Source organism: Phasianus colchicus, chromosome 16 (genome assembly GCF_987193195.1).
Source record: "Phasianus colchicus chromosome 16, bPhaCol1.hap1.1, whole genome shotgun sequence".
Taxonomy (NCBI): domain Eukaryota; kingdom Metazoa; phylum Chordata; class Aves; order Galliformes; family Phasianidae; genus Phasianus; species Phasianus colchicus.
In genome coordinates, this window is record NC_143451.1 from 5390383 (window position 1) to 5417278 (window position 26896).

General features: G+C 37.2%; 1 protein-coding gene across 31 annotated transcripts in view; it reads left to right on the plus strand.

Moving 5' to 3' along the window:
• RBFOX1 (RNA binding fox-1 homolog 1) overlaps positions 1-26896 on the plus strand; it is a 751763-nt gene that overhangs the window by 504775 nt on the left and 220092 nt on the right. For 4 of the 31 annotated variants that reach the window (XM_090151341.1, XM_090151351.1, XM_090151337.1 and 1 more), the window contains exon 1: positions 7849-7998. The exons of 25 other annotated variants lie outside the window; for them this stretch is intronic. In XM_090151341.1, the coding sequence (XP_090007467.1) occupies positions 7912-7998 (87 nt within the window). In that variant the 5' untranslated portion in view covers positions 7849-7911. 2 more of the 31 variants (XM_090151344.1, XM_090151360.1) reach the window with 2 other exon arrangements.

Genomic DNA, 26896 nt, shown 5'->3' on the forward strand with positions numbered 1-26896 from the left:
AAAGAGATTGTAGAAATCCTTACCTTCATGCATTCCTGAGAATTATGATGCTGTGTGTATTTAATGTGTATTTACACATCTGGACGTGTTTGTTCTTTAATGTTATTGTCATAGGTGATAATTTCCTTGTATCATATGTGATTAAAAGCTACAGTAGACGGTACAAATACACAGCTGACTTGTAGAGAAACAGCAATATTGGTCATCGTGCTACTTTAGTTTAGTTTATCTACCATGCCAATGTTTTTGTGTGGCGTTCTGGGTTAAGAAAGTTTTTGAACCGAAAAAGAATTTACATTAAGTTCTTATCTGGTACCAGAAAATCATAGGAGAAAGTACTGATGGCATTTTGAGTACGGTACAGTTAGGAGATGAGAAGATAACAAGTCTGGGTAATGTGAAGAAGAAACTGATCTCTTGGTAGTTCACAGTAGTAGGCAGGGTAGGAATACGCTGAAGTGAGCCCTTGAAAGTGATGACAAGTACCTTATGGTTGCTGAGATAGTAAAGGGATATTGTGGGACAGTGCAAGAAAAGAAAGCAGAAGTGATCTTTGTGGGAGCATTTCAAATAGATCACAAAGTAAACATGGTGTTCTTTAGTTAGTGAAATACTAAAACAGCAGATGAAAGCACAGCTCTAACAGCAAAAAACCAAAGTTCGGAGTCGGTGAAACCAAAGAGTAAGTGCTGACCACACGCTCAGCAGCCCATGTTTGCTGTATTTTATTTGAGATAATCTAAGACTACTTGTTCTGCAGTCTGAATGCCATGTTTTTCTAGAAATGGAAACTGTTTCCCAAACGTGCCTCATAGGTTTTTGTTTGAGGTCCTTCTGTCTGGAAGCACAAAGTCAGCTGCAGTATTATCATTTATTTTGGTTATCTTTACATTTGCCATCATTAAAACAGTGGACTTTTCCCAAGTATGGCATTGGATTGCGAGTTTAAAAAAAGTTGAACTTCAGTTTAGTTGAGGAATGGTGGGCTTGCAGGTTAACGGAATCAAGTTCATTTTCAACAGCAGATAGTTTTTAATTTGGTCCCAAGAGCTTATGTGATTTTTCTAATAGAAACTTCAACTTTGGAAGAAAATAAAATGTTTAAACAGAGAGATCTTCCTTTTTTAGTGTGTAGAATAATTCCTTTGTCCTTTCTCTATATGTGAGTCTAAACAAGGATACTCATTAACTTGGTAGACTGATTGTATCAACCATATTTGTGTCAGAGAGTTGAAGGACAGTAGAGATTTTTTTGATTAGCAAATGGATATTGTAGCAACTTCTAAGTATAAACATCACATCTTGTGTTTTGGTTTTGCTGTTAAGTATAATAGGAGTTGGCTGGGGAATTGGCAGTTGGCGTAAACAGCTTGTACACGTACTTGGAACTTTGCACAGAAGAGTAGAATAACAGCAGCAGCTGATGACAAGGGTCAAGTTTGGATAGTGCATCAAATGCCCTCAGAGAGCCATTGGTCTCATAGCGTTTTAGCAAAAGGTAGAAGTAGAGACTTTGGAAGACGAGTATTGTTATAGGAAAAAAAGCAGCAGTCAAGGTTCAGGAGAATAAAAGGGAGAAGGAAAAAAAAAAAGACATGCGGGACTTTTTTCTTTTCAGCTGTGTTCATTTAATGTCTGAATCTGATTAATTCAAGCAGTGGTAATCACTGGTAGTTAGTGGCGGCTCACCTCTTTCACAGCATGTATGGAAATGCTCTTCTGGGGAAGATCATGGAGCAGGTCCTCGTGAAAACTATACTAAGGCATGAGGAAGAGGAAGAGGTGATATGAGCCAACCAGCATGGCTTTACCAAGGGGAAATACAGCCTGACTAACCTAGTGGCCTTCTGTGGTGGCGTAATTGCATTAGTGGACATGTTTAATGGATGAGGAAATGGCTGCAAGATTGTGCACAAAGTAGTGATCTAGATGTGAATAAGTGATGAGTGGTGTCCCTGAGAGATCAGTACTGGGACCCTTTTTTGATGCTATCATCGCTGATGTCAACAGTGGAATAAGAGTGCACTCTCAGCAAGTTTGCAGAGGACATCGAGCTGTGTGGTGCAGTCGACATGCCCGAGGGGTGGGATGCCAGCCAGAGAGGCCTAGACAGTCTCAAACAGTGGCCCAAGGACAAAACCTAATTGCACTGGGGTTGTGGCAACATTCACCGTCAATACAAATGAGGGATGAAAGAATAGAGCACAGTCCTTCCGAAAAGGACTTGGGTTTGCTAATGGACAGCAAGCTGGATGTGAGCCAGCAATATGCTCTCGAGGCCCAGAAGGCCCCCTATATCCTGGGCTGCATCGAAAGAGGAATGGCCAACAGGTTGAGGGAGGTGATCCTGTCCCTCTGCCTTGTGCTGGTGAGACATGACCTGAAGTACTGCATCCAGATGTGGAGTCTTCATTACAGGAGAGATGTGGAGTTGCTGGGGCATGTCTAGTGGAAAGCAACAAAAATGATCCAAGGGATTGAACATCTCCCCAATGAAGGCAATCCAAGAGACTTAGGGCTGTTCAACCCAGATGAGGTTTTGGGGAGACCTGGTAGCAGGCTTTCAGAATCTAAAGGGTTGCTATTTGGAAGATGGGAACAGACCCTTTAGCAAAGGCTGTTGTGATAGGACAGACGAAAATAGTTTCTAACTAAAAGAGGGGAGATTTTGACTAGATAAAAAGAAAAAGGTTTTTTATGCTAAGGGTAAGAAAGCACAGGTTGCCCAGAGATGTGATGGATGCCTCGTCCCTGGAGATATTAAAGTTCAGGCTGGACTAAGCTGTGGGCAACCTGATCGAACTATAGATGTCCCTGTTCATTGCAGGGGAGTTGGTACAAATCTGGTAATGTTTTTTTAGAGCCATTATTCTTACGTTGCTGCAGATGATGGAAAACTACCCAAGAGACCTGGAAACTATGTTCTTTTGTTCATTCTGAATTTTCCTATACTGGAAAACGGCTGAGAACATTTAATGAGAAAATGGAGAACAGAAAAGGTGGCCAGAAAAAAGGAGGCTTAAAGAAGAACTAAGAGGTATCAAATATGAAATAGTATAAGCCATAAAGAGGGTGCCAAAGTGAAATTTGAATTATTTATGATATGTGAAACTTAGCCTAATGTTGGAAGGGAGTAGGAATTATTTGACGTTTGTTGGTATTGTATAGTGTTTGGAAGTATGTGGCTGGATACAGGCAATTAAGAAGTATTAATTATTTGGCAGGAATGTGGTCCGAATAGATCAGTTCTGTCAGGATCAGATTAAAGCATACATCATTGATCGGCTGATGACTGCATTGCGGGGATCTGCCTTTTCCAGGCAATGTGGCTCCAAAGAAGTTAAATTATTCTTTATCTCCAACCACAGCATGAATAAGCATCTAATTTTGCCTTGGTGGAATAGCGTGGTTTCATAGGATCGTACCATAGAATCCTGGATTCTCCCAAGTTGCAAGGGACCCACAAGGATCGTGGAGTCCAACTCCTGGCTCCACTCAGGACTACCCAAACTTTATGCCTGAGAGCGGTGTCCAAATGCTCCTTGAACTTCAGGAGCTCGAGGCCGTGCCCACCTTTCCCTGCCTCCCATCTGACCCTCCCCTGACACAACTCCATGCCGTTCCCTCAGGCCTTTGTCGTTATCTCTAGAGAGCAGAGCTCAACGCTGCTGCTTAGCCTCCTCTGCTCTGGTTGAATGAATGCATGGACCTCAGCTGCACCTCATACATCTTGCTCTCCAGATGCGTCACTATCTTTGTAGCCCTCCTCTGGACACATTCTAATAGACTATTTGCATACAATATGACGTTGGGATCAAATTCTTGGTCCTTCTTGCATCATTTTCATTTTTCCTTTTCCTTCTTGAATGTGCAGTCCAGTTCTCAGGCACACGTGTGGCTTTAATTCTTTCTCTTTTTGTTCTTACCGTATAATCATTTCCATTTCCTCCTGCTTTGAAATGATTTCACTGCTGACTTAGTAAAAAGTTGCTATTAGAGCACTTGTGTCAGTAGCTCTGCAAAAATAGCAAAACTACAGATGTTAGGGCATTAGACCTGAGAAAGGAAGAGGTCTAAAGCACAACACCTTTTTGTTTTATTCCTCACTGTAGTATTAGCTGACTTTCTACTGTTACCTTAGCATTCTTGACTTGTTCAACTGACCTATTCAGATCACTTTCTTTCTAGGAGGCAAGTTCATAATGGGAGTACTATGTTAGATTTTGGAAGTTTGATTTTTGTTCGGTCCATTTGTAGAATAATTCAAGTCTTTTAATTAATTCAAATAGTACACTGTATTATTGTGGCAAAAATTGTCTCTAAGTTTTAAATAAGTGTATTTTTATGAGCTTCTTAGCTATTACTCAAGTGGTAAAAGCTGGGACTGTTCAGACTAGCATGATAAAATAATTACGTTGTTCCTGTTGTTTGTTTTAGTATACAGGATGCTTCAAAATCTTCAGGATTTATTTTCATGTGTAATACCTGTCTCCTGTCTTTTAGTAACATTCTGTTGTTTAAAAAAAAAAAAAAAACAAAAAACCAACAACAAACCACCACTTTATTTCTGTTTACATATTCTGCTTAAATGTAGTGTTCTTTTTTCTTGTCTTTCATTTATTCAATTTTCAGTGTCAGAAAATCCTTAAAAAAATATTAATGGAAAAACACTTGTGGGTTTGGAAGCAGCTGACAGAACCATGCCCTCAGCGTACTGGAAATGGCTTAGCATGTCTTTTTTCTAGCAGTGTTATAATTATCTAGAATGTGTGAAAGTGAGAGCTGTGAAGTTGTTCAAGATAGGTGATCTGCAATTTTTTCAGGCAGTGAAAATACTGATGTAGCCACTGTTACCATCAGTGACTTTAGATAAGCGATTGGTGCGCACAGCGCTGACCATTCTAGCTTTTTGCTAGTAAATACTTTTAGGCTCATGCTTAGCCTTAATCTGGCTGTAGGTTCTGCTAAAGTAAGATAGAATTATTAGCATATTTAATTCTCTTCTGGCTTGTTCCCTGAGTTGTCAGCGCTTCTTATAATGATATTTTATACGTTCCAAGAATTTTTGCAAAATAAGTGTGACCATTAATGCTAACGGTGAACTGTGAAACTGAACAAACTTCCATTTTGTGTGGTTGGGAGGGAGACTTTACGGTGAAAACAAGTGTGTTGGTATATACTGGTGAACGTAATTAGTTACATTGGCGTAAATTCAGAATTTGGCACGGGACGGAGATGCGAGTAAAGCTGTATGTACTTCTGTGGTTTTGATTCGCAGAGGTTTGTGCGAACTTAGGTAGCTGGTGCACACATGGGACATCATCAAAGAGCCCAACCAGAAAGTCAGAGCTTGGATTTGGAGTGCCATACAGCTATACATTTAGAAGCATGTTGTTATAGTGAGGCAAGCAAAGCAACCTTTCATTAAAACAGGTAACTACAGTTTATTTTCAAAGTTTATTTTTATGTATTCCAATCTGAAATGTAGTGAATATAAATGTTTTTAAGGCACTTGGCATTTTCATTATTCTTGAATGTTTATACTATTTGGAAAGGACTGGAAGGGTCCTCTTCTAAGTTGAAGATTTCAGACTACTGCTGCCTAATGTCACTAGATTCCTTTGACAAGATATTGGATTGGAAAAGCTGTTCTATAACTTCACTTACTCAACACCAAAATACATATAATAATTAGGTTTTTTGCTTTTTTTCCTAAGTGTTCCAGAATTGCCCTTATCTTAAAAAGTTTCCTCCTCCCATTTTCTCCCTGTGTTCTTAGTTGTTTTTTTTATTTCCTATTGTGACACAGTTGTTCCATTTACCTGAATAACACATAAAGGATTTCCTCTACAGCTGTTGTAATCAAGCAGTTCTTCCTATATATGCGTATAGATTCCTTTCTATAATTCTTAACATCCTCATTAACTTTCCAACTTCGTCGCTGGGAGATTTAATCAGCCAAAACAATTAATGAAAATGTTGACCATTCCCTTGAGCCTGCTTTTTTCCTGTATGAATCATCTTGCTCTTTTGGTTTTCTATCAGATCAATTACAAATGTATTGAAACAAAAACTGGTTTTTACAGAGCAACTTAACAATCTGTGGTTATGTCAGTTGTCCTGTTGGAATCATTTAAGTACAGTTTGCAAAAGCCATTTGAAAGAAACCTTTTCTTTTCAAGTGCAGCTTACTGTTAGACCAAACAAAAGGTAATGGTTAAAATTGAAGCATATGCTTTAAGAAGTGAAATAATTTAAAATGAGTTGTAATGGCAATACACTTACCCACATGTCTTTTGTTGATATATTTCTGTATGACATTTTTTCTGTATTTCTGTGTGAAAGATTATAACTGGTATTGTATTTAAATCTCTGATAATCTCTTGGCTAAAAATGTCAGGTTAGAGTTTGCTTAATAATTTAAACTATAGATTTCTCAATAAGAAAGAATAAATAACAGCTGAGCATAGTGAGGCAAACAGCATTATCCCCAACAGAAACGTGAAGCCACTCTATAAAAAGAAAAAGGATCTAGGTAAACATCGCATCATCACATGACAATTGCTGTGCTCATTGGCAGCATCTAAGAAAAGCCTCATACAGGGTCACTATTTAACATCTAAAGTTAGAAATGGTGTAAGGCTGTTAGTAACAAGGGTCAACATGCACCTGCTAAGTTAGATTTCTAAATCATGCAATACAGCTGCTGTGATACATGAGAATCAATTACTGAAAACCTTTCCTGATGGTCAAAATGTGACATTAAATAATGGAGTATCACGTCAAATCTTGTCTGCAATTAGTTATCTGGAAAAGTAATTATGCAACAAACTCAAGTAGCTTAAGTGAGTGATGTGGAGCACCCTGGTTATTCAGAAACTGAAGGAGAGGATGACAAATACTTTCCTAACTTGTAACGTAAAGTTTTGAACACCTAATTCTTAACTGAATTAAGAATACCTTGCTCAATTTTAATTCTTGTCATTAATCATATCTGCAATTGAAGATATATATTGCATACATAACGAGTGTTAATGACTGCTTGTTTTGTCTAAAATAAAAATGATTAGCTGTAGAAGAGAATGATTTGCAAATAGTGCATTGAGAAGCAGATCTGTTTTGCTTAGAGAAAAAAGTCAGGCTGAATTCCCCCCTTTTGTCTCTTACACTGAGTGTGAGTTTAATTGGAGAACAGATGAAATTCTCTAAAGGTCAAATTCGTCTTTTTCAAAAAGCTGTGATAAAGGCAACAACATAGATGTTGTGAAAGGTTAGAAAAGCCATTAAAATATAATGTACACTAAGAAGTTGTTAGCTAGCGATAGCTAGTTCAAATATTCAAAATAAGCAAGAAAAATACAATGAATCAAAACAATACGTATGAAATGTAACAGGCTTGAGTTTCGACTCTCACATGAATATTGTTTAACAGTTAATAAATATAAAGAAACAGTAATTTACACAATCAAAATAAAGCTGATTTTTTTTTTAAGCTTCTAATAGCAACTGTTGTCATGTATATGTCAATTCCTATATTATTATTAGTTCTAATCCTGTTTGAAATCCAGGTTGGGGAGTTTGAACTGTATGTGTTTATTACTTAAAAATCTGAACTGATAAAGAGTAGTTGGTTAGTCATGTTATTTAAGCTGGTCCCAAAATAGCACCTTCCTTTTTTGGTAGAGTTAGCTTTGCAGCTGTTGTCTCTATCTGTTGTCTCTGAAGAAAAATTTAACATTAAGAGTTGCTGACGTCAATTTTTTTCTTTTTTTTACAGCTGATGTGGGCTTTGCCCCTGACAGAAGTTATTTGGTTCTAGCTCTGAGTTTGGAAGAAGTTGGTATATAGATTTTCCCCTAACTTTCAATTGATGTGTTTAGCTTTAGTGGGAGTAATACTATCACTTAAACCATGTTGTCGTCTCAAGGAGTTTTGCTACATCCATATGGAGTGCCAATGATTCTGCCGGCAGCACCATACTTCGCTGGACTTGTTCAGGTAATGCAAGGCCGCTTCCAACAAGCAACTTAACTCTAGTGCACTTAGAGTAATAATTGGAATTTTTATGGTTGAGAAAGCAAACACTTTTAATACAAGCAAAAGCTCTCATGTATTCGGTGAGAAGACAGTAGGAAATCAAAAAGATGGATCACCCTAATCTGTGTATTGACATCTCTCATGGCTGAATAAATGGTGTAGTTGAGCTATATTTGCTTCTATTGATTTGTCTGCTATTTAACATTCATGCCTTTGCTTCACGAGGTTGACCACAGGGCAGAGGATTTGCTATCCCTTCTGCGTTTCTGAGGGACTCAGCATTCCCACGGCAGATCATAAGACAAAGTAACTTACCGTGATGTGTTTAGGTTAAGTGTTTTAGCACAGCAAGTATGAATAGTGTTAAATAAGCATTAATTAATACGTTATGCATCTTGCTGAATGAAGAGCGGTTTGTGGGGTTTTGTGTATGTAAAAATATATCGTAGAGTACCTGTGTTACTTTTGAGTCATGAGAATGCAAGATCCTGCTTGTGAGAGAGAGTTTTATATTTTAGAAGTTAACTGGCAGTTACTGGATTTACTTACTGTTGCTGTGATGTCTGTTTTTATAATGATTTTATCAAAAAGTGGAATTTTCTGTTGTTAGACTTAAGATTTTTATAGATCATGGAAGCATTAATAAAGCAAAAGCTATTCCGTTGTTTTTAGTAGTAAAAAATGCTAAGAAAGAATTGGAGTAAAATTTTCAAGCATTCCCCAAATGTCCCCTGTAAGTGGTAGTTATGGCTGCTATGTATAAAAAGGCTCGAGAGACAATACTGTGTAGTACTGCATTTCTGTGTCCTGGTAGCAATCAGTCAAATTAACTTTGGAGGAGAAGCTTTTGTATAAAATTTTTGTTGTGCTTCTTTTCTACAATAATAGTTGGTAGGTGTAGAGATAGAATCACAACATGAAACAGGTTTGTTTGTTTGTTTTTTTAGGTCCATTTGGCATTCCAAGATCATGAATTATTCTTCACTTCAGGCTTCATATTAGACATATATGTCTAAAAAAGAAATATAGCATTGCACAGTGGCTATTATCAAGTACTGAAAAAATGTCTGCTGGCCCATGCAAGCTGATAATGTTTTTGTGTTGTGTTTTTTTTTAATATAGTGAGACCCAGTAGCACATATGAACACATCAAGCAGGCCTTAATATCCATTAGAATTTGGGGGTGAAGGTCGGACACCAGAGCTCAGTCAGACCCTGTGCCATCCTGTCCAATAAATAATTACAAGCAAATCGTGCCTTTCACTCTATACTGATTGATGTTGAAATTGCTTTTGAAAGTTCTCATAAGTTCCTGTTATAGATTAAGTGCTGGTGTAGGAAAAATAACTGCACCCAACTGAAATGGGTGAATGTAATCAGGTTTAATGGACTCAAGAGCTTGTTGGGAATTAAATAACTATTGATTTGTTGGAAAGTTGCTGTCATTACAAAATGCCACTCTGGGCGCATTATCCAAGCAGATAGATTAGAAGAAAGGGCCCTTTGAAAATTCGGGATGCCTTATTTCAAATCCTTTTTTCTTTCCTTGGGAGGTTATATCCAGGTCTACATTACTCTGTTAAGCACAGGTTTAAAATAGTAAAGCAATAGGAACTGTTCTATAAAGAATTTGGTACTTTTAAAGGGTTTGGATGAAAAATTTTCTTCATACAGTTTCTTGTGTAGTCTTTCCTCTTTTCTCCCATGCCGTAATCTAGCACCTGAATGCTGAATTTTGGAAAACAAAACAAATGTGTAATCTTAGTGGCTACACTGGAACGCTAAATGGTTTCTCTCAGCCCAAGTTTTTATTTACATTAGTGGTACATGCATTCAGTTTAACGTATGTGAATATTTATTGTTTATTTTTTAAAGTAAACAGGTTTCCAAAATCTCAATCCAGCTGTCCAAAAAGGCATGGTGCAAAGGATGCTTTATAGACAAACCTTGATCAACCACTTCTCAGCAGTAATTGCATAATGTTCAGAACTCTAATGGATTTAAGTATCTTGATAAAGTAGTTATGCAGATGTTTTCATTGGGTTGCACATCGAGAGCCACGACTATGACATATTTTTAGGTTTTAAAAATAAACTTGAAATTTATTTCTTTGCCTGGATTTCTGCAGAAATTGGAAAGAAATTCTCATTTGGGATTCCCCATGACTTTCAATTGCATTTACGTGTAGGTTGTGTGCATATAAAATCAGCCCAGAAAACATCACGGAGATTCGGGGAACTTTGTTTTGCTTTTTTTTTTTCCTGTTGTTTTGGTGGTTTGGTTTTTTTATGTTCTTGCTTTTTTGGCCTTTAGTGTTGCATGACAGAGTTGAGCACACAGATCTCCGCAAAGGACAGCCAGTGTTTAAAGATTCTACACCCTTAAGCTCTGCATGTGATTTTTACATTTGCAAAATGTATGCAGCCTTGGCCAGCCTCTTCTTGTAAATTCACTGGTGAGCTTCATCCTACATCTGCTTGTGTTTGTCACATCTGGTTAGAGACGCTAGAATAAGTGAAACTTATTCAGCCAAGAAAGGGCAGATATCCTGGATACATCTCTAGAAACACTTCTGATGAACAACATCTATTTACCCAGTTGCATATATTATTATATCAGAGATTTGTATTTCTACTGAGGCCACGTATTTCACTGAGATTAAGAAAATGGAACATATATGTTCTTGGGCAGATAATGTATTTGTTTAAAGTTTGTTTAAAGAATGAATTTGTTTAATACATCAAATGTGTCAAATCATGCTAAATATGATACTTGCAAACTAGCAAGTAAAAGAGAGTTTCCAAAAAAAGTTTGTTTATTAGAGTTATTTTTATTATTAGTGAGAAAAATAAATGTATTTTCTTTCTCTGTTCCTCCTCTTTGGTGTGACTGTAGGAGGAAAAATCACATGAAAGAGCAAACAGTAAATAAATAGCGTTATGCCTCATGGTTGAAGAGGTGTTTTCTGACTTGGCACGAAAGAGGCACTGGCAGCTTTGTGGGTTTTCAGCAAGGCTGCTGTGAGGAATGGAGCAGGTACAGCCATCCAGCAACTCTGTGCTGTGGGCAGTGAGATCTACTTCGTATTACAACTCTCATACTGTTTCCTTGGCAGGTGAGACCAAACAAACGCCATAGAACACTATGTGGCAATCCAGGAAAAGCCTTCCTATCCTGCCTTTGGTTCATATCCATATTTAGCCATTTGATTCCCACAGGGGAACCCTTATGTCCAGATAAACAGTGAAGTCAGTGGGATGTCACGTGAGTGAGAAAGATCCATCTGACCACCTGAGTGCAGGACGACTGCCCTGTTGGCAGTAATTTTGAGTATGTGTTGCTGTACTCTTATGTGTTATCAGAATAAATGTGTGAAATGCAGTTCAGTTTCTTGTAAAAATTACCAAGAGCAAAATCAAAATTACTGTTAGCAATCCATAGAAAAAATGTGCTCTGCAAAAGAATAGGTTAAATGTCTACATTTTAAATGTGTACATTTTAAAAACACAAGTGTAATACATGAGATTTTAATGTTGAAAACTGAATTATTTATTACATGTCTGGCTTAGGTGGCTCCATTTCCGTTTAGCAGGAGTTTTTCATAGGTATTACTATTATAAAATTTATTGATGATGAAATTACTAAGACGGTTCAGTAAATTACTTGAAAATTCTAAGTAGAGGAGTCGATTTTATACTAAATGCGCTGCTTGAATTTAAAGTTTAAAAAGATTGTCTGAAGATGATCGCTATTTTTTAATGTGCATTTAAAGTATGCTTTAATTTTAGCCTGAGTGACAAGGAAAGCTAGAATATTTTCGGAGGACTTAAGTTTATATTCATTGTCAAAGACTTCAGTCAACTAATCGAAAGTCCCTATTTTTCTTTCTTTGCTTATTTATTTGTGTGATGGTAAGGGGAGGCAGAAAAAAAAAAGGAATGGACAGTGCTTGATTAACTATTTGGACAGACTGGGATTTACTGTACTTCTACCTACATCATTCATCATTCTAAATTTTTCTTAAGGTATTTTGATTCTGTCTGATTTTCCATAACTGGTTTACTGGTATGTTGAACTGACAACTGGGAAAGTGGTAATCTGGAGACAGTTCCTTTCTATTTTAGGGCCAAGTGAGAGAATTGCTTAGAATATGCTGTGAAAAGTAGTGGTGCAGGCTGCTTCACAGCTCCATCGTTACCAGCCTGTAAAATTCTTGTCTTTGTGCTGCATGGGGAAGTGTTAGCAATGAATAAATTCAGCATATTGGTAGATGCCAGTGTATGAGGCTACCTACAAAATTTCACCTACTTTTTGGCATCCTGGTTTTGCAAAATATTGTGGATATATTTTGTTGTGCAAGTCTCTGTTGAAAATACTTGTGTAATTTAGTAGTTCTCACTTGAATAATACTTGACAAAAAGGAATGATTAGGTTTTAGTTCTTCCCATGATGCCTGAAATAGTCTTGTTGGATGTCAGAATGCAATCTAGTGGGATGGAATGCATGCTTTCTCTTTACACTGACTGTATTGCCTTTTTGAAATGCAGGAAGCAGATCATTAACCATAGGTGCAGATCTGCTCTGGACTGTTGTGGCATACTGTATTTGCAGATAGCAGGGGTTTCCTGCTGCTTTTTCTGTGCTTCTCAGTTCTTCTGTGAGTGAAGGACAAACAGGCCTCTTTTCATCTGTTTGTTTGTTTTGTTTGGGAGAGAGTGAATCTAAAATTTCTTCCCTCTCCCTATAGAAGTTGCATAGTTTTTTCCTTTCTGTGTCAAAGCAACTTTTAATACGATGCCCAAGTGAAGTAGTGCAGATGGTGCTACATGGTCTGAATAACTTTATTTACAATAACTTCCGATTATCATTGTTACTTCTGGAAATACAGCTTTTTTTTTTTACCTCGTATTATATGTGAATGAAGTGATGTAGCCAACATGTACTCTCTGTGAGATGTCATTTGCTCAAGAAGCTACAGACTAAGTTGAAAGCCTTTTTCCATACCTGTTGTGAGAAGCTTTCTTATTGTCTATCATGTCAGTAAGTGCAGATATCAGAAAATACCTGCAGAGGGGGAGAGTGGGGCAAAGACACGTCGTCACTAATTTCTGGGTTGAATGGTCTGCATCTGTTACAACAAGGAGCTGGGTAAGCTGCAAGATCATGGCTGCTTCTTTTGCAATGCTTTTTGAAGTGCAATAAAATAAAAGGATATTTGAGCTTGTGAGAGCAGAATAATTTTTACTGATAGAGTAATTCTATGGATTCTGTTTATTCATGTCCAAAATAAAGCAAAACTTGTAAGGCTTGTATTGTCAAATCCTGCAGATGGAAATTAGAGGAAAAAAAAAAAGCATTTTTTAAAACCGCATTTTTGGCAAAATACTCTGAAATCTTAGTTTGGAATTTTTATTTTTCTCATAGTCCTAAATTGAATGTTGTTTTTTAAACATGGGTGAAGAATTGCAAGTTTATATTTTGTGCACTATTTTTGTAGAAAACAAACAAAAGTAGATTGGTACCGTGGTTCCTTTTCTTCTTGTAATATACGAGTTAGATGACTTTGGAGGATGACTAAACCCTCTTTAATTGTGATGGTTTTAACAAATCAATAAGGAGTGTATTTATTTGGTAAAAATATTTTTGATGCTGTGGAAGCTGAGAAAGTAAAAGCCTCTTGCCTATATGGTCAGCAGTCAGAATGGTTCATATTTTGGCTTTGTAAGATTTTCTTTGAGGTCCAGTGGTTTGTTGTTTGTTTTCCACTCCTAGCCTCAGTGTAATGCTGAGAAGTCTTTCTTTACTCCTTAGAAAGAACTTTTCTCTCTGAGTGTGGTGAATGTGACTAAGCTGAGTTGGATACTGACCTAGGTGCTTAAGGTGGGACCTGTTTCATTTATCTGAAAGTTTGGAGGTGTATGCCTTCCTGTGCTAAATAGTTCCCTGCTCTCTAACAGTGTTATCTGTGTATTTTTTGACTCTAGACTTCTGCTTTGTTTTAGGGAAATTAGTGCTTGACCAGTTTTCTAGTGTTAGATCTTCTGTGTGTGAACAGGAGTAGACATCAATTTTGACTATTTTGAAAAGTCTAGAAAAGCTTGTTTTTAATTAAGCTCACGTTTGCTTATTTAACTTTACCTTCGAATTCTTCTGGAAAACATAATCACAGTTGAATCACAGCTTCAAAAAGAAATTTACTCTTGGCAACATTTGAGGTACAGACAGGAGTAAAACTCTACAACTCTTCCAACACCATCTTAGAATGAAATTTAATAACTGATGTTATAATAATAATAAAAAAAAAAAAAAAGGCAACAACAGTTATTTATTTAGGGTCATCAGAATACAGAGTAGCCAAGGATGCTGAGTGCTTGTGCTGCTTGGTTTTTAAGTTGATGATACTTCAAACTGTTCTACTGCTCTTATTAATTTTTTTTTTTCCCTAATCTTACTAATTTATCCAACTGCACACTTGGGAAAACAAAACCAACCAAACAAGGTATTGTGTGTAACGTTTTACTGTTTATAGCAGTTGCCTGAAACTGTTGGTGATCAAAAGTAATTTTTCAAAACTAATTATGGAGGAAAGGAAAGATGGATCAGTTCCATTATATCCTTGGTCATTGCATACTGGGAAGCTGTCCTGCCTAGCTCCTGTGGTGACTTAGTTCGTAGACATATGTTCTCAGAACACAGTTTTGAACACTGCTGACAGAGGAATCAAGATAAATCCATTGCAAGATTCTCAGAGTGTCGTTTTTAACTGAAATACTTTGCTGGATTGAATGGAGTACGTGTTCTTTTTAATGCAAAAATGAATGTTGGTTTTTCCTTTTTTTCTTTTTCTTTTTTTTTTGGATGCCTTCCTTCATGAAGAAATACTTAAGATCAGGCATAGGGAAACGTAACAGATGTTCATACACATTTCCCATCTGAAAATACCTTCTTCTGGCCAAGGCGATTGTTAGGCACAATTAAGCCCAGTATATACATCCTGTGCTATAAGCCAAATCTGTGGGATATGTTCCCAACAGGGAAGTGCAGGTTTGAGCAGAAGGGAGATCGTATGAACTTTCATCTGCAGTAGATTTTAGAGAGTCACAGTGTTAAAAAGGTGAGGAGACTGGACTGACAGTTGAGTCTGTGCTCTCGTGCGCTGTAGTGTAAACTTGATCATTAAGAGAAACTTTCAATCCATGACAAAATTTCCTATGCGTTTCAGGGATGCTTGCACTTGAAATCTCATCTGAGTGACATTTGGTAATGTGTTGCTAGTTCTCTTAAAGCTTGTGATGTTATGCCTTGTGCTCCACGTTCATTGTAATTGTCACTGTAATCAGCTTTATGATGGCAACTCCTCATGATGACTGCAGGGCTACTATACTTTCCTTTACATGTATTATGTCTGCAGTGTGAGTTACTTTTCGAATGTAGATGTATACTTGTAGAGAAGGGAGGAATATCCCTCCTTTCTTTAGACCTTTTAAAATTGTGCATGACATCTATTTATGCAGTGAGTGGGATTTACCGTTTCAAATGATATGATAGCATCAACTGTTGAAAAAGATGCTGAGAACCACTCTTATATCTTGTGATATATATTGTAACTGAACACATCAGCTGTTCCCAAAAAGCATGCTTTTCTGGCATCTCAAAATTTTGTGATGATTGGCTATTTTTGTTGTATCCGAATGTCTTAGACACTATGAAAGTGTATTGACCTAAAAATGTCAGTAGATATCTTATACCTGCCTTTAGTAATTTTTTTTACAGATAAAAAAAAAATACACCGCACTAGACAAAAATGCAAGACAGGCATTACTTTTTTGTTGTGTAGTGCCAGTCTTTTAATAACGTAGAAAGCTTTGTACTGGGGCTGTAAAAAGCATCTAATTTTCTTGGCCGGTCAGTAAGTCTTTTCTCTGAAGTACACATGATAGCTTTAAAATGTTTGTTACTGTACTCTTTTTTTATTATAGTAAGACACAAATGTTGAAAATACAGAGTCACACAATTATTGAGGTTAGAGGCACCTCTTGTCGCTTAGTCCCAGCCTGCCCCAGCAAGGCCACCGAGAGCAGGGGTCCCAGCCCCACATCCAAGCAGCACACTCAGCGCCAATGAGGGGAGCCTGGCTTCATTATTATTTTTTTTTTAGCCTCTCTTCAGGTACTTGTACATGCTGATGAGAGTTCTCTGGGCTAAACAGCCCTGGCTCCCTTGACCTTTCCTCATACAAGAGACGATCCAGTTCGCTAAGCATCTTCATGGCCCTTCACTGATCTCTGTCCAGTGTGTCTTTGTCTCTTTTATGTTGGGGAGCCCAGTTTTGGACCCAGTACTCCAATATATAAGTTGCTAGTGCTGAATGGAGAAAAAAGGATCACCTCCCTCTGGCAGTTCTTTGCCTGATGCGGTTCAGAGTATCATTAGCCTTCATTACCAAAAGAACAGTAATGGTTCATGTTCAGCTCAGTGTCCACCAGGGCTTCTGGGACCTTTCCTTCCTAGTTGCTTTCTAGCAGGGTACCCCCAGCATGTGCAAGTGCCTGAGTTGTTCCTCTCCAGATTCAGGACTTCCCCCTGCTGACCTCTGGTCCCTCTGGATGGCAGTGTGACCCTCTGACCCGTTAGCCACTCTTCCCAGTGCTTGTCATCTGCAAACCTGCTGATGTCAAACTCTGCCCTATCATTAATGACGATGTTAAATGGGACTGAACCGAGTATTGACCCCTGGGGTATTCTGTTTGTTACTGACCTCCAGCTAGTCTTAGCGCCACTGATTACCGGTCTCCAGGCTTAGCTGTTCAGGTAATTTTCAAACCACCTCACTGTTTATCCAGCCCCTATATTGACAGGTTGCTTATGACGATCTTACGGAAGTTGGTGTGAAAGGCCTTACTTGAAGTTCAGGTAGACAATATCTACTCCTTTCCTCTCGTCTTACCAGTCTACTTGTTTGATTGTGTAGAGTCTCATTGAGTTGCTCAAACGTAACTTGTTGAAGCTATGCTGACTACTCCAGATGATTTTCTTGTCTTTCATGTAAAATGGTTTCCAGGACTAGCTGCTCCATCATCTTTTTGGGGATTGAGGTGAGTCTGATTCCATAAATGTCTCTAGCCTTAGTACTCCACGTATTATCAGTGTTAAATTCTTCTTTAAATGGGTAGAAGTAGTGTTTAATATCTTATCTTGTCTTTGTTATTAGCAGAGGTGTGGGAGAAAGTTGGCCCGTAGATGCAGATTAAGATATGTGGTGGCCTGTATTTCATAACTGCAAGGAAGTGAGAATTTACCAGCTTTCCGAAAAATAAGTTTTATACCAATGAGAGAAAGCTCTGAAGTTGTCCTCTTGAACTGGTGGAGACTTACGAGGAGCAGAATGTTTCTAGGAAGCCTATGTTCTTTACAGGCACGAGGCTAAAAGCAGTTGTGTTATTAACTCACGTTACGTATGTGATACGTATGCAAGAGGCATTGACTCTCTTAACTGTCTGTGAAGCACATCCTTTATGTGGTGATCATCAGACTTTCTGGTGGAAGGCTTTTCACTGCAGGCTTGTCTTTTACTTTGGTATTGGTTGATTCTTACAAAATGGTAAAAAAAATAAAAATAAAAATAATAATAAAAAAAATAATAATAAAAAAATAAATAGAAGGTTTCCTTTAGCTGACTAATAGGAAAGTGCTGATAAATTCCTATCAGCTTATTAGTTACTCTCTTGATTCCAGTAAGAAATGGTAAATCAAAAAGGAAAAGGTAGTCTCGTGAATCTTATTTTGCATGAGAGAGATTTCAGAATATTAGGAAGTGTCTTGTGCTTCTGGATAGATGGTCGATGTTCTCTTCTGCATTTTCAATTTATGTTGAGTTAATTGTGAACATCTTCCTCCCCCAGGTTCTAAAAATTAAGCTCAAGTACTGAAATACTGAACAGAGCATTTACACCCATATTTCTTTATTTTATTCTTTTTCTCTTACACAGTATTCAGCTGACCAGTGCCTCATTTTCCCCATACCCTTCTATCAGGCTGTTGTGATACACTGTCTTTATGACATGCTTCTCGTTTTCTGTAGCACGTACCTCTGTGTTTTCTCTCATTTTGCTGCTTTAATAACGTTTGGGTTTTTTTTTCTGTTACTTGAGACGCTTCTCTGTCACTCGAATGGCATAAACTTTATTTTGCACTTTATTATTTAGAATTCTGAGTACCACGCTTCAGTTCATTTTCAAAAAATATGATACGTGGCCCACAGCATAAAAATAGTTTGAGTTGGCAGACAGACACCTTCAGAGACAGATCCAAGATATATTTTTAGGGAACACTGTATACTAGCAAGCACTTCAAGTACTTGTGAAAATGCTTCTTGAGTATGACGCCTGTTAGCTCATGAGGTGATTCTCAAATGTACTGTTTAAATTGCCATCCGTTTTGCTGTTAGTTCCCTATCCTAAGGATTAAAACAAAAGTGTTAATTTCTCTGTGGTCATACTGTACAGTGATACCACTGCATTGTTAATATTCATTGCATTTTGCACTTTGTTCTGTATGCTTGGATAATTCCCTTTAAGCAGTGTGTTCCTTGGAGGCAAGTATAAAAATGTAGGTAACATTTATTTGTTGTTTTTTTCTTCATTATGTATCAGTTGTGATTTAAGAATTCAGTGAAGTAGTTAGTGTTATTTAACCTCCACGCATTTTTTGGAGGAAAAAAAAACCCTTTCAGTTCCTTTAATAGTTAGCTTTTGGTCACAGTCAGGACAGGAGGTTTTAAATGTATTTACTGCTGCAGCAATAGAAAAGTCAAATTAATGTTATATAGTATTTTTTTTTTTTTCTGTCTCAGGAGAGAACATTGTTAAAAATTGATTCCATACTCTTTGACAAAAATCATTTCTCACATGTAACAAAACCTATTTTTTGTCGTTTCATTTTTTTTTAACTTCAGAGTCAGAAAGTGAATGTATACATTCATACAAAAAAAGGTTTCTTGCTGTGAAGAGGGATTTCAGATTCACAGACTCAGACACTCAACCAGGGAGGATCTTTATGATAATTCAGCATGTCCTCTTGAATACACATGCTGCAGGATTTCCCTGAGACTGGCTGAAAACAGACCTCTTGGAAGATATTTAATCTTGTTTTAAACATCCAAGTAATTTCAAATCCATCAGTTTCACTGATACCCTACTGAACTGTTTGAATGTTTAATTACCCTTGCAGTTAGGATATTGTGAGGCTCTATTTCTCTTTATTTTAGCCTCGTGTTCCTGCTGTTTTCTTTGCCTGCAAGATTGAAAATGCAAAATAGCCACAAACAAATAGGAAAACTCACAAAGTGCAAGTTCCACCTCCAAGAACAGATGTGTATATCACAGAGATGGAGAAAAACAGGGAAGGAATGCACCTTATGGGATCGTGTAGTCTACTTCTCTGCCTGAAGGGAAGATGAACTTTGCCTATGTCATTCCTGACAGATGTTTTCTGTGCCTGTTCTGAAGATCTTGAACGACTGAGATTCAATCCTCTCCAGGCATGATACACTTCAACTGGAGTTTTTTTTTTCCTACTGCCTGGCTTGAAGTCTTTTCATTTTATAGTTTAACCCCACTGTTGTTAACGTGGAGTGGACACAATATTTCCATTCTTTTCCTTGTGGCCCACGGTCCTTTTGAAGATGAGTAAGTGTCAGTCCTCCCTTGCGGTAGTGGCATCCTCATTCCTTCAGTATTTTCTTAGAGAAATTCCCTTAACCTACTACAGTTGCAAGACGTTATGGATAAGATCTTTAGGTTCATGAAGTATTGAATTATCTGATTTCTCTTTTGAGGAAAATACCATGTAATGCATGGAGCGGGACATCACTTAAGATCTCTGAAATCTAGCTGGGAGATGTTAATACAGTTTTGATAGTAGATGCAGTGGGGAAGTGGTCATGAGACACAGAGCACTGTGAAGGATTATTTTTTGTTATTATAAAAAAAAAAATATTTCAGGATCGTCACTCTGAGATTTAATATCTTATTTAAAACAAAAACAAAGAAAAAATTTCCTTGAGCAGCAGTAATCAAGACACAGTACAGTAGGCTCAAATGATTTATAAATCCTTGGATTTTTTAAACATCCTTTTTATTGAATGTATTTCTGATACAGTGTTCAAAGAAATAGCAATTGTGAAGCCTCAGTGTTTGTTTTTTTGAAACAGTTGTAAAATAATCTGTTTAAATAATCACCACTGAAATTTTACCTGGCGTTTTTGACTGTCATGTTGTGCAGCAGGAAGAACGTTAGTAGCACAGGCTAGCTAATTCCTTATCTTTGTGCATCTGCTTCTTCATCAGCAACTCAACTGGGACCTAATTTTGAGATGCTGCTGTGTATGTGGCAGTACTATTTTCTGTGCTTTCTTTAGTGAAGCATATTATTGGCATTGGAATGTCCAAAGAATAGGAGCACCGTGTTTTTCTGTACGGATATGTTTAGTTGCAGAGGTGTCGCAGTGACCTGATCCCATATATTACAGAAAATGTGTGAAGAGAGCTCATTTTGCTGCATGGAATTGAAGTTAACGTGGGAAATTTAACTACTGCATTGCACGGAGCAGTTTTTTTGTACTGACATTAAAAGAGATCACAATCTATAAGTCCACTTTTTTCAGTTGGTGCCATTGTGGCTGTGTCAGCAAAAAGGCCACTTAGGTATAAGAGAAGGATGGTCTTTCCTCAGAAGTAGTGAAAACTGAGTGCAATATGTAACGGCAACAATGTCTGGTATTGTTAACTAATCAAATTAGCAAATAGGAAACAGAAAAGGCATACATACTACTGTTGTGTAATCTGCGCTTAATTTTCCTTTTATAATTGTCACTGTAATTTAGAGAGTGATTATCTGAGCCATATGATTTCTCTTTGAAAAATGAGGAGAAAAAAGTGGAAGTATGATGCACGTGCTGTTCAGAGCTACAGTGCTGTAAAGTCACATGGTACAAATTACAGTTAATCCGTATTTCCTTCGACAGCCTCCAGTAAAGGAAGGCATTTTGGCACGTGTCTAGATACATTCCTGGCCAAGAAAGCAATGAAATTACAGTAAAGCACATGCTGAAATGCTTTCCTGAATTGGGATCATAGTACTCATTTAAATGTGATCACACTTTCTGTTTTCCCCTACTGTTATATTGACGATGGGATCTGAAACTCTAAGGCAGTGTCCGAAAATAGTCTGAGATCACTGAGAAGTGAAATAAATGAGTCTTTGCAATTTGGAATTTTTCTGGCTTTATTTGTATCACCTTATGCAGAATACTGCAAAAACCCCATACATACCGCATTTCTGTTATAATGCTTTTTTGGCCTAGTTTACTTTTCCTTAGTTCATCACAAGAATATTAATGTGCTGAGGTGTGTCCTGCAGAAATCAGGCTGGTTAGAAGATGAGGCCTTAGTGGAAGTCCAGTGGAACCTCATAGCCCTTTCTGAGGTCCTGCATGTGTCTGTTGCCAGGTCTTCTCTGTGTAGAATTTAGCAGTAATCTCTGAGAAGAAAGAGATCTTTCCTTTTACTGACCCAGACACAAAAGAGAGCATCATTAAAGATATATTAATAGAGTTAGTATTTTCATATCCTATTTATATCATAGGTGAATAGAGGGGATATGGGTGTTACCTTTCCTTATGTTTTGTAAGGATAACCAAGATGTTAGACAATTAAAACTACTGTTATTTTCAGTGTAGTTTTTCTTCAGTTTCTCCTCTATGTTTTAATTTATCATTTTCTTTTTATGGTTTACACATCAAATCTTGTGTAAATAGGAGTTGATCATTGTAATGTGAACAAAATCATGAGTGTGAGAATGGAAAAACTTTCAGTTTGCTTAGTGTGTGTTATAGTTTCTCTTGTAGATATGTATGCATGCATGCTTGTTTAATTACATGAAAAAAGTTTGTCTAGTTCATGTGAAGCAAGATCTGTTTCTCCTATAGCCCATGAGGGATCATGTATGAGACTTGTGTCAGCTGATGTCATCCTTTCAGGGACAGATATTTAGGCAGCATTGTCATATTAAAGAGCTCCAAAAGCGGTGTAATGTGAGAAATTTGCATAAAATTGTGGTCAGTTTGAAGTTCTGCGGACTTGCAGGAATGCAACTAAGGTTGCATTGAGATCATGAGTTACTTTGTATGCAAATTTTTGATAGGTAAATATCACTGGGAACCAGAAAAAAAAAACCTCAGATGTAGTGCTTGTGAAGCTGCTCCATCCTTTCTCACTTGGTGTGTTTATTATCACCAGGGCGTGCTTAAATCATGCTCTGTACACAGCAAAGCTTTGCTGAAGAGTGTCAGTCAATAGTTACAAAACTGTCAAATGCTCTTCCCCAAGTTGAATTTACGCTGGCACCTCAAGAAGAAATTAATGAAATCTTGTTTCACTGCAGGTGCATAGCCAGTTTTAATGAACTGCACGTTAGTGATCTGAAGTACTTCCTATGCAATTGCCTTTTGTCTAGATTGCAGAACCAGCCTTTGCAGAATGAGGGGACCTTTAGTTTATATAATTTTTTATTTTATGGCAGACATTCACTTTAATGATACGTGAATTTACTCGCTTATTTATCATACCAGTGATAGATTATTCTCACTTCTACTTAAATCTGACAAGCCGCGCAGTGCTAAACCTTGTTAAAATGGTGCAAAGACCCAATTATAGAAACTACAAAGGCATGCAAGAGTAAGCAAAGAAAAAACATATAAAAGGATTAAAGATCAAAAATAGAACGATTCCAGAGAAACTGCATTTGGAGACATCAGGCAGGAAAACATGAAAGAAGTAGAGTACGAAGAACAAAGTTTTACAGAGCTTCTGAAAGCTGACAAAAATATTTTAACATCATTTTTAACTCTCTTTATTAGAATGAAAACAGTTTTGGAAAAGTGCATCTATTTCAATGATATAATGAATGAAACTGTTGAACTGTATTTTTTTTCTTCATCTAGTTTATGGAGTCTGAGTCGGCAGAATAATGGCAACTGGCTTTAACCAAGGCCTTAGAAAGCAGATTACACCTTTAATTTTAAGTAAAATGCTATTGAAGATTTAGGAAGATTTTCAGGGTGGATTTGCCCTAATGCATGCATACCTGTGTTGAACATGTCAACCCTTTTATCCTCCTGAGGTTTTAAAACCCTGTCTTTCCAGTTAATTCTCATTGCCTTGTATAGTAGACATGGCATTACCCCTTGATCCTTACTTTTCTTCATAGGAATAATTATTGCACAGAATCCATTTTCTTTGCTTAGAAAAAAAAGGAGAATAGGGTAAATGAAAAATAATTCTTCCAGGAATAATTCAGAGAGATTTTTTCCGTGTTCTTTGGACGAATTGCACAAAATACAGATTTTTTTTTTACAATATTCCTGAATTTCTCTATTTCCTATTGTTGTAGGAAGGCAGCTCACACCGCACAGCCTTTTACTCACTGTTCCCCACCCCAGAGTGGGATGGAGGAGACGACAGAATCATAAAATTATATAATAGGAGAATAAAGGTAGAACTCATAGGTTGAGATGATTAAAAAAAAAAAACAAAACAACACAATAACACCTTGTTTACTGAGATGGGAAAGAGAAATAACAGTAATCCTTTCTTTGTGTGTGTATATAAGACATAAACACTTACACATGTGTATACACAAGCGATGCACAATACGGTTGCTCACCACCTGCCAGATTGGGGTACCCAGTTCCAGTTCTGTCCCTTGCTGGCAGGACAGCATGAGAAGCTGAAAACCCGAGCTGTCCTTGTTTGTGTGCAGCACTGTTCAACAACAACCAGGCCTTTGTGGTGTTATCAACATGGGTTTTCTCGTAGAGGCAAAACACAGCATCACATCAGACGCTATGAAGAAAATCAACCATTTCAGCTGAAAGCAGGACACCTGCATCCAAGACTTCTTCTGAAGTCAGCAGGAACCAGCTTATGTACTATGATGGGTTCCAATCACAGTAGTTCCTAGACATCTGACATTTAATAGTCAATTGTAAGAGGGCTTCTTCAGATGAAAGTATAAAAGATATCAGAGTCTTTGCATAAAGCAATACTTGCTGAATGTTTTTGGGTCGAACCACGTTTCTGTAGCAGTTGATCTGAGCTTACTGATCAGATCAGGCTTTGCTTTCTATCTCATGAACCTACTTGGGGTGTCAGTTTGGGAATGGATGAGAAGCACAGAGATTTTTGTGGAAGCATTCGCTACTGGTTGAGGAGCAGTGCAGGCAGTCGCTGACTCTTCTCTGGGGTTGTTCTCCATGTAGCTGTTTCGGGATGGTTGAAGCCTGGGAGGGATACAAAGCAAGACAGATGGTTTCCCACAGACTTCCCCTCTAGCTCTTTCATCTTTCATCTAACTATTAATTCATCTGTTTGGATGGATATATTCACGCATGGAACCAAGATGAATAATAATGAGATTTTTAATAACTCCCTACATTTGCATTCCTTGTAACTCTTTACATGGTTCTAGCTGATTAAAATGAATCATTTACATAATTAACATATGGTTATAGTGTTGGCTTTAATATGCTGATTATCTCAGTACTTTTGTCTAGAGTCAATTGGATTCAAACTGTAACAATTGTTTGAAGTGAGAATAGTTTATTCCTGTGAGGGTTGATGAGTATTTGCCATGGGGCCTGATTAGAAATAGCACAACTGTCCAAGAAATTCTTTAATGTAAAGCATGCATTTAAGGGGGGGAGAAAAAAAGTCTGTTACATCTGCTGTGTTTAGGTCAGGCTTTACAAATAGCTTTCTGTGGTTTGAGTGACTTCTACCATCAGTTCTGCAGTGAAGTACAAATAAAACAACAAGTGTACTATTAAGAATGAATTGGGAAAACTAGAACAGGTCTAATTGTTTCTTATTTTTTTAGGGTTTTTTTTTTTTTCTTTAAATTAGGTTTAGAAATAATAACAAAATAGGAAAAAAAAAAAAAAATGCTGCTTTGTATTTGCCTTCTGTGTCAGGGTAGAATTATGAAAAAAAAATATTTTTTTATTACCCAAAACGTATTCAGTCCTTTTACATTCTCAGGATTATCTCCCTTTAATATTGAAAGGGAAACAGTTTTTGTTTGTTTTCTATTGGTTTATGTGTGTACCAAGCATCACTGAAGCAATCACATATACAATTGGTGGGATGTTTTCCCTATCATGCTATCGCTCTTGATGGTGTGCTTAGCTTCTTAATGCAGAGGCTGCTCAAAAACACAAAGGATTGCCTGTTTTGTTTTTCTTTTTTTTTTTGTGGTTAGGTAACTAACTCTTGTGTCAATGGATGCTTTTTGAATGTTCATGAATATTTGAAGCAAATTTGTGTTAATTGCACTGCTGTTGTCCACAATTAGTCTGTGGTAGACATGATTAATTGTAAAGAGCCCTGACGTTTATGCATAAAAGGCTTGAGGTCAAACAGAAATGGAGAAAAATGGTTGCTGCAGCACTGGCAGATGGAATGCTAATGCATTTTGATTTGTACTGAGAAAAATGATACTTCTACATCAATAGCAAATAATAGTTTTAGAACTGTGGAATGTTCTTCTCCTCCTCTTTGCTTTCCTTTCTCTGTTTAACTTTCTTCCTTCCCACCCCAGGATACCACAGATACTAATTATTTTTACAGTGTAACCTTTAATTGGCTCGGAGACTTCTTTGTCAAATGATTTACTGGAAACCTGCATCAAATTGCTAGCTGGGAAAGGGCTATATTGATTTGCTTCTCTGAGGCAAAGTGTAATGGAAACATATTCTGATGATAATTATGCATGCATTTTGAAAGAGGTTTCTTGATTCTGTGTTGGTATATTTCCTATCAACAAATGAACACCCCATGTTCCTAGGACACAGGCTGTAACAGCATTTTAGCATGCTTGGTAAGCACGTTGAATAGTAAATAATTCAACAGGTAAGAATTAAAACACTAAGATTCTGTCTTAATAATGTACAGACCATATTCATAGTGTCATTACTAGTTTATAAGAGTAGTCTATAACTATTTGGATCTCCTCCCAGCAAAATAAATGTAACATAATGCTGAGCTCAGTATCCTGTAGTGCTGTGGCTGAGTCTTCATGGGCTGCTTATCCTAAGCCTCAGAACTTTGTAAGAATCAAGAGGCCCTGATGGATATTCCTTGTTAGAAAGCAACTGTGGCTTTCTTTTACCATAAATGAAGGTAGCCATTGCATTAACCTCAGGCTGTCTATGCATATGTGGTATAGAACAAGAGAAGTAAACATCTGTCTACTTGGAACAGGGCGAATCATCTTCTAAATTTTCAGTGTTCGGTTTCTAACTGTGTTCCTTTTGTTAAAATTGACATTAAACTAATTCTAAGGTTTAGGTGGATTCTGTACTCTGGTGAAACTCTGCTGATTTGTACCCAAAGTGAAGGTGGTACTTACTATAATGGCTGAACAGCCGTTATGGCAGTTTGCCATAAATGATCAAGGTTTTAATAATAACGAAGTCATCTTAATCAGATTTCCCTGCCTTCTCAGATTGTCTTACTTTTACTAATAGAACTTCTGTGGAAATTAAGCCGAGCTTTTGCAATACTCTTTGTAAGATTTGCTTTGTGTAAAAGTTTGTTGAGAGAGAGCTTAATGCTACTTAATAGTTCCTATTTGAAGTGCAGTGAAGTCACTTTTTCTGTCTGTTCTCAAACAAAATACTTAACAGCTATAACCTAGTTTAAGAGGTGTTTTGGTTTTTTTTTTGGCACTTTGCAACTGACCAGTTTTTTTGTTTGTTTGTTTATTTACAACGTGCTACTTGGATATTTGCAATTACTTTTTA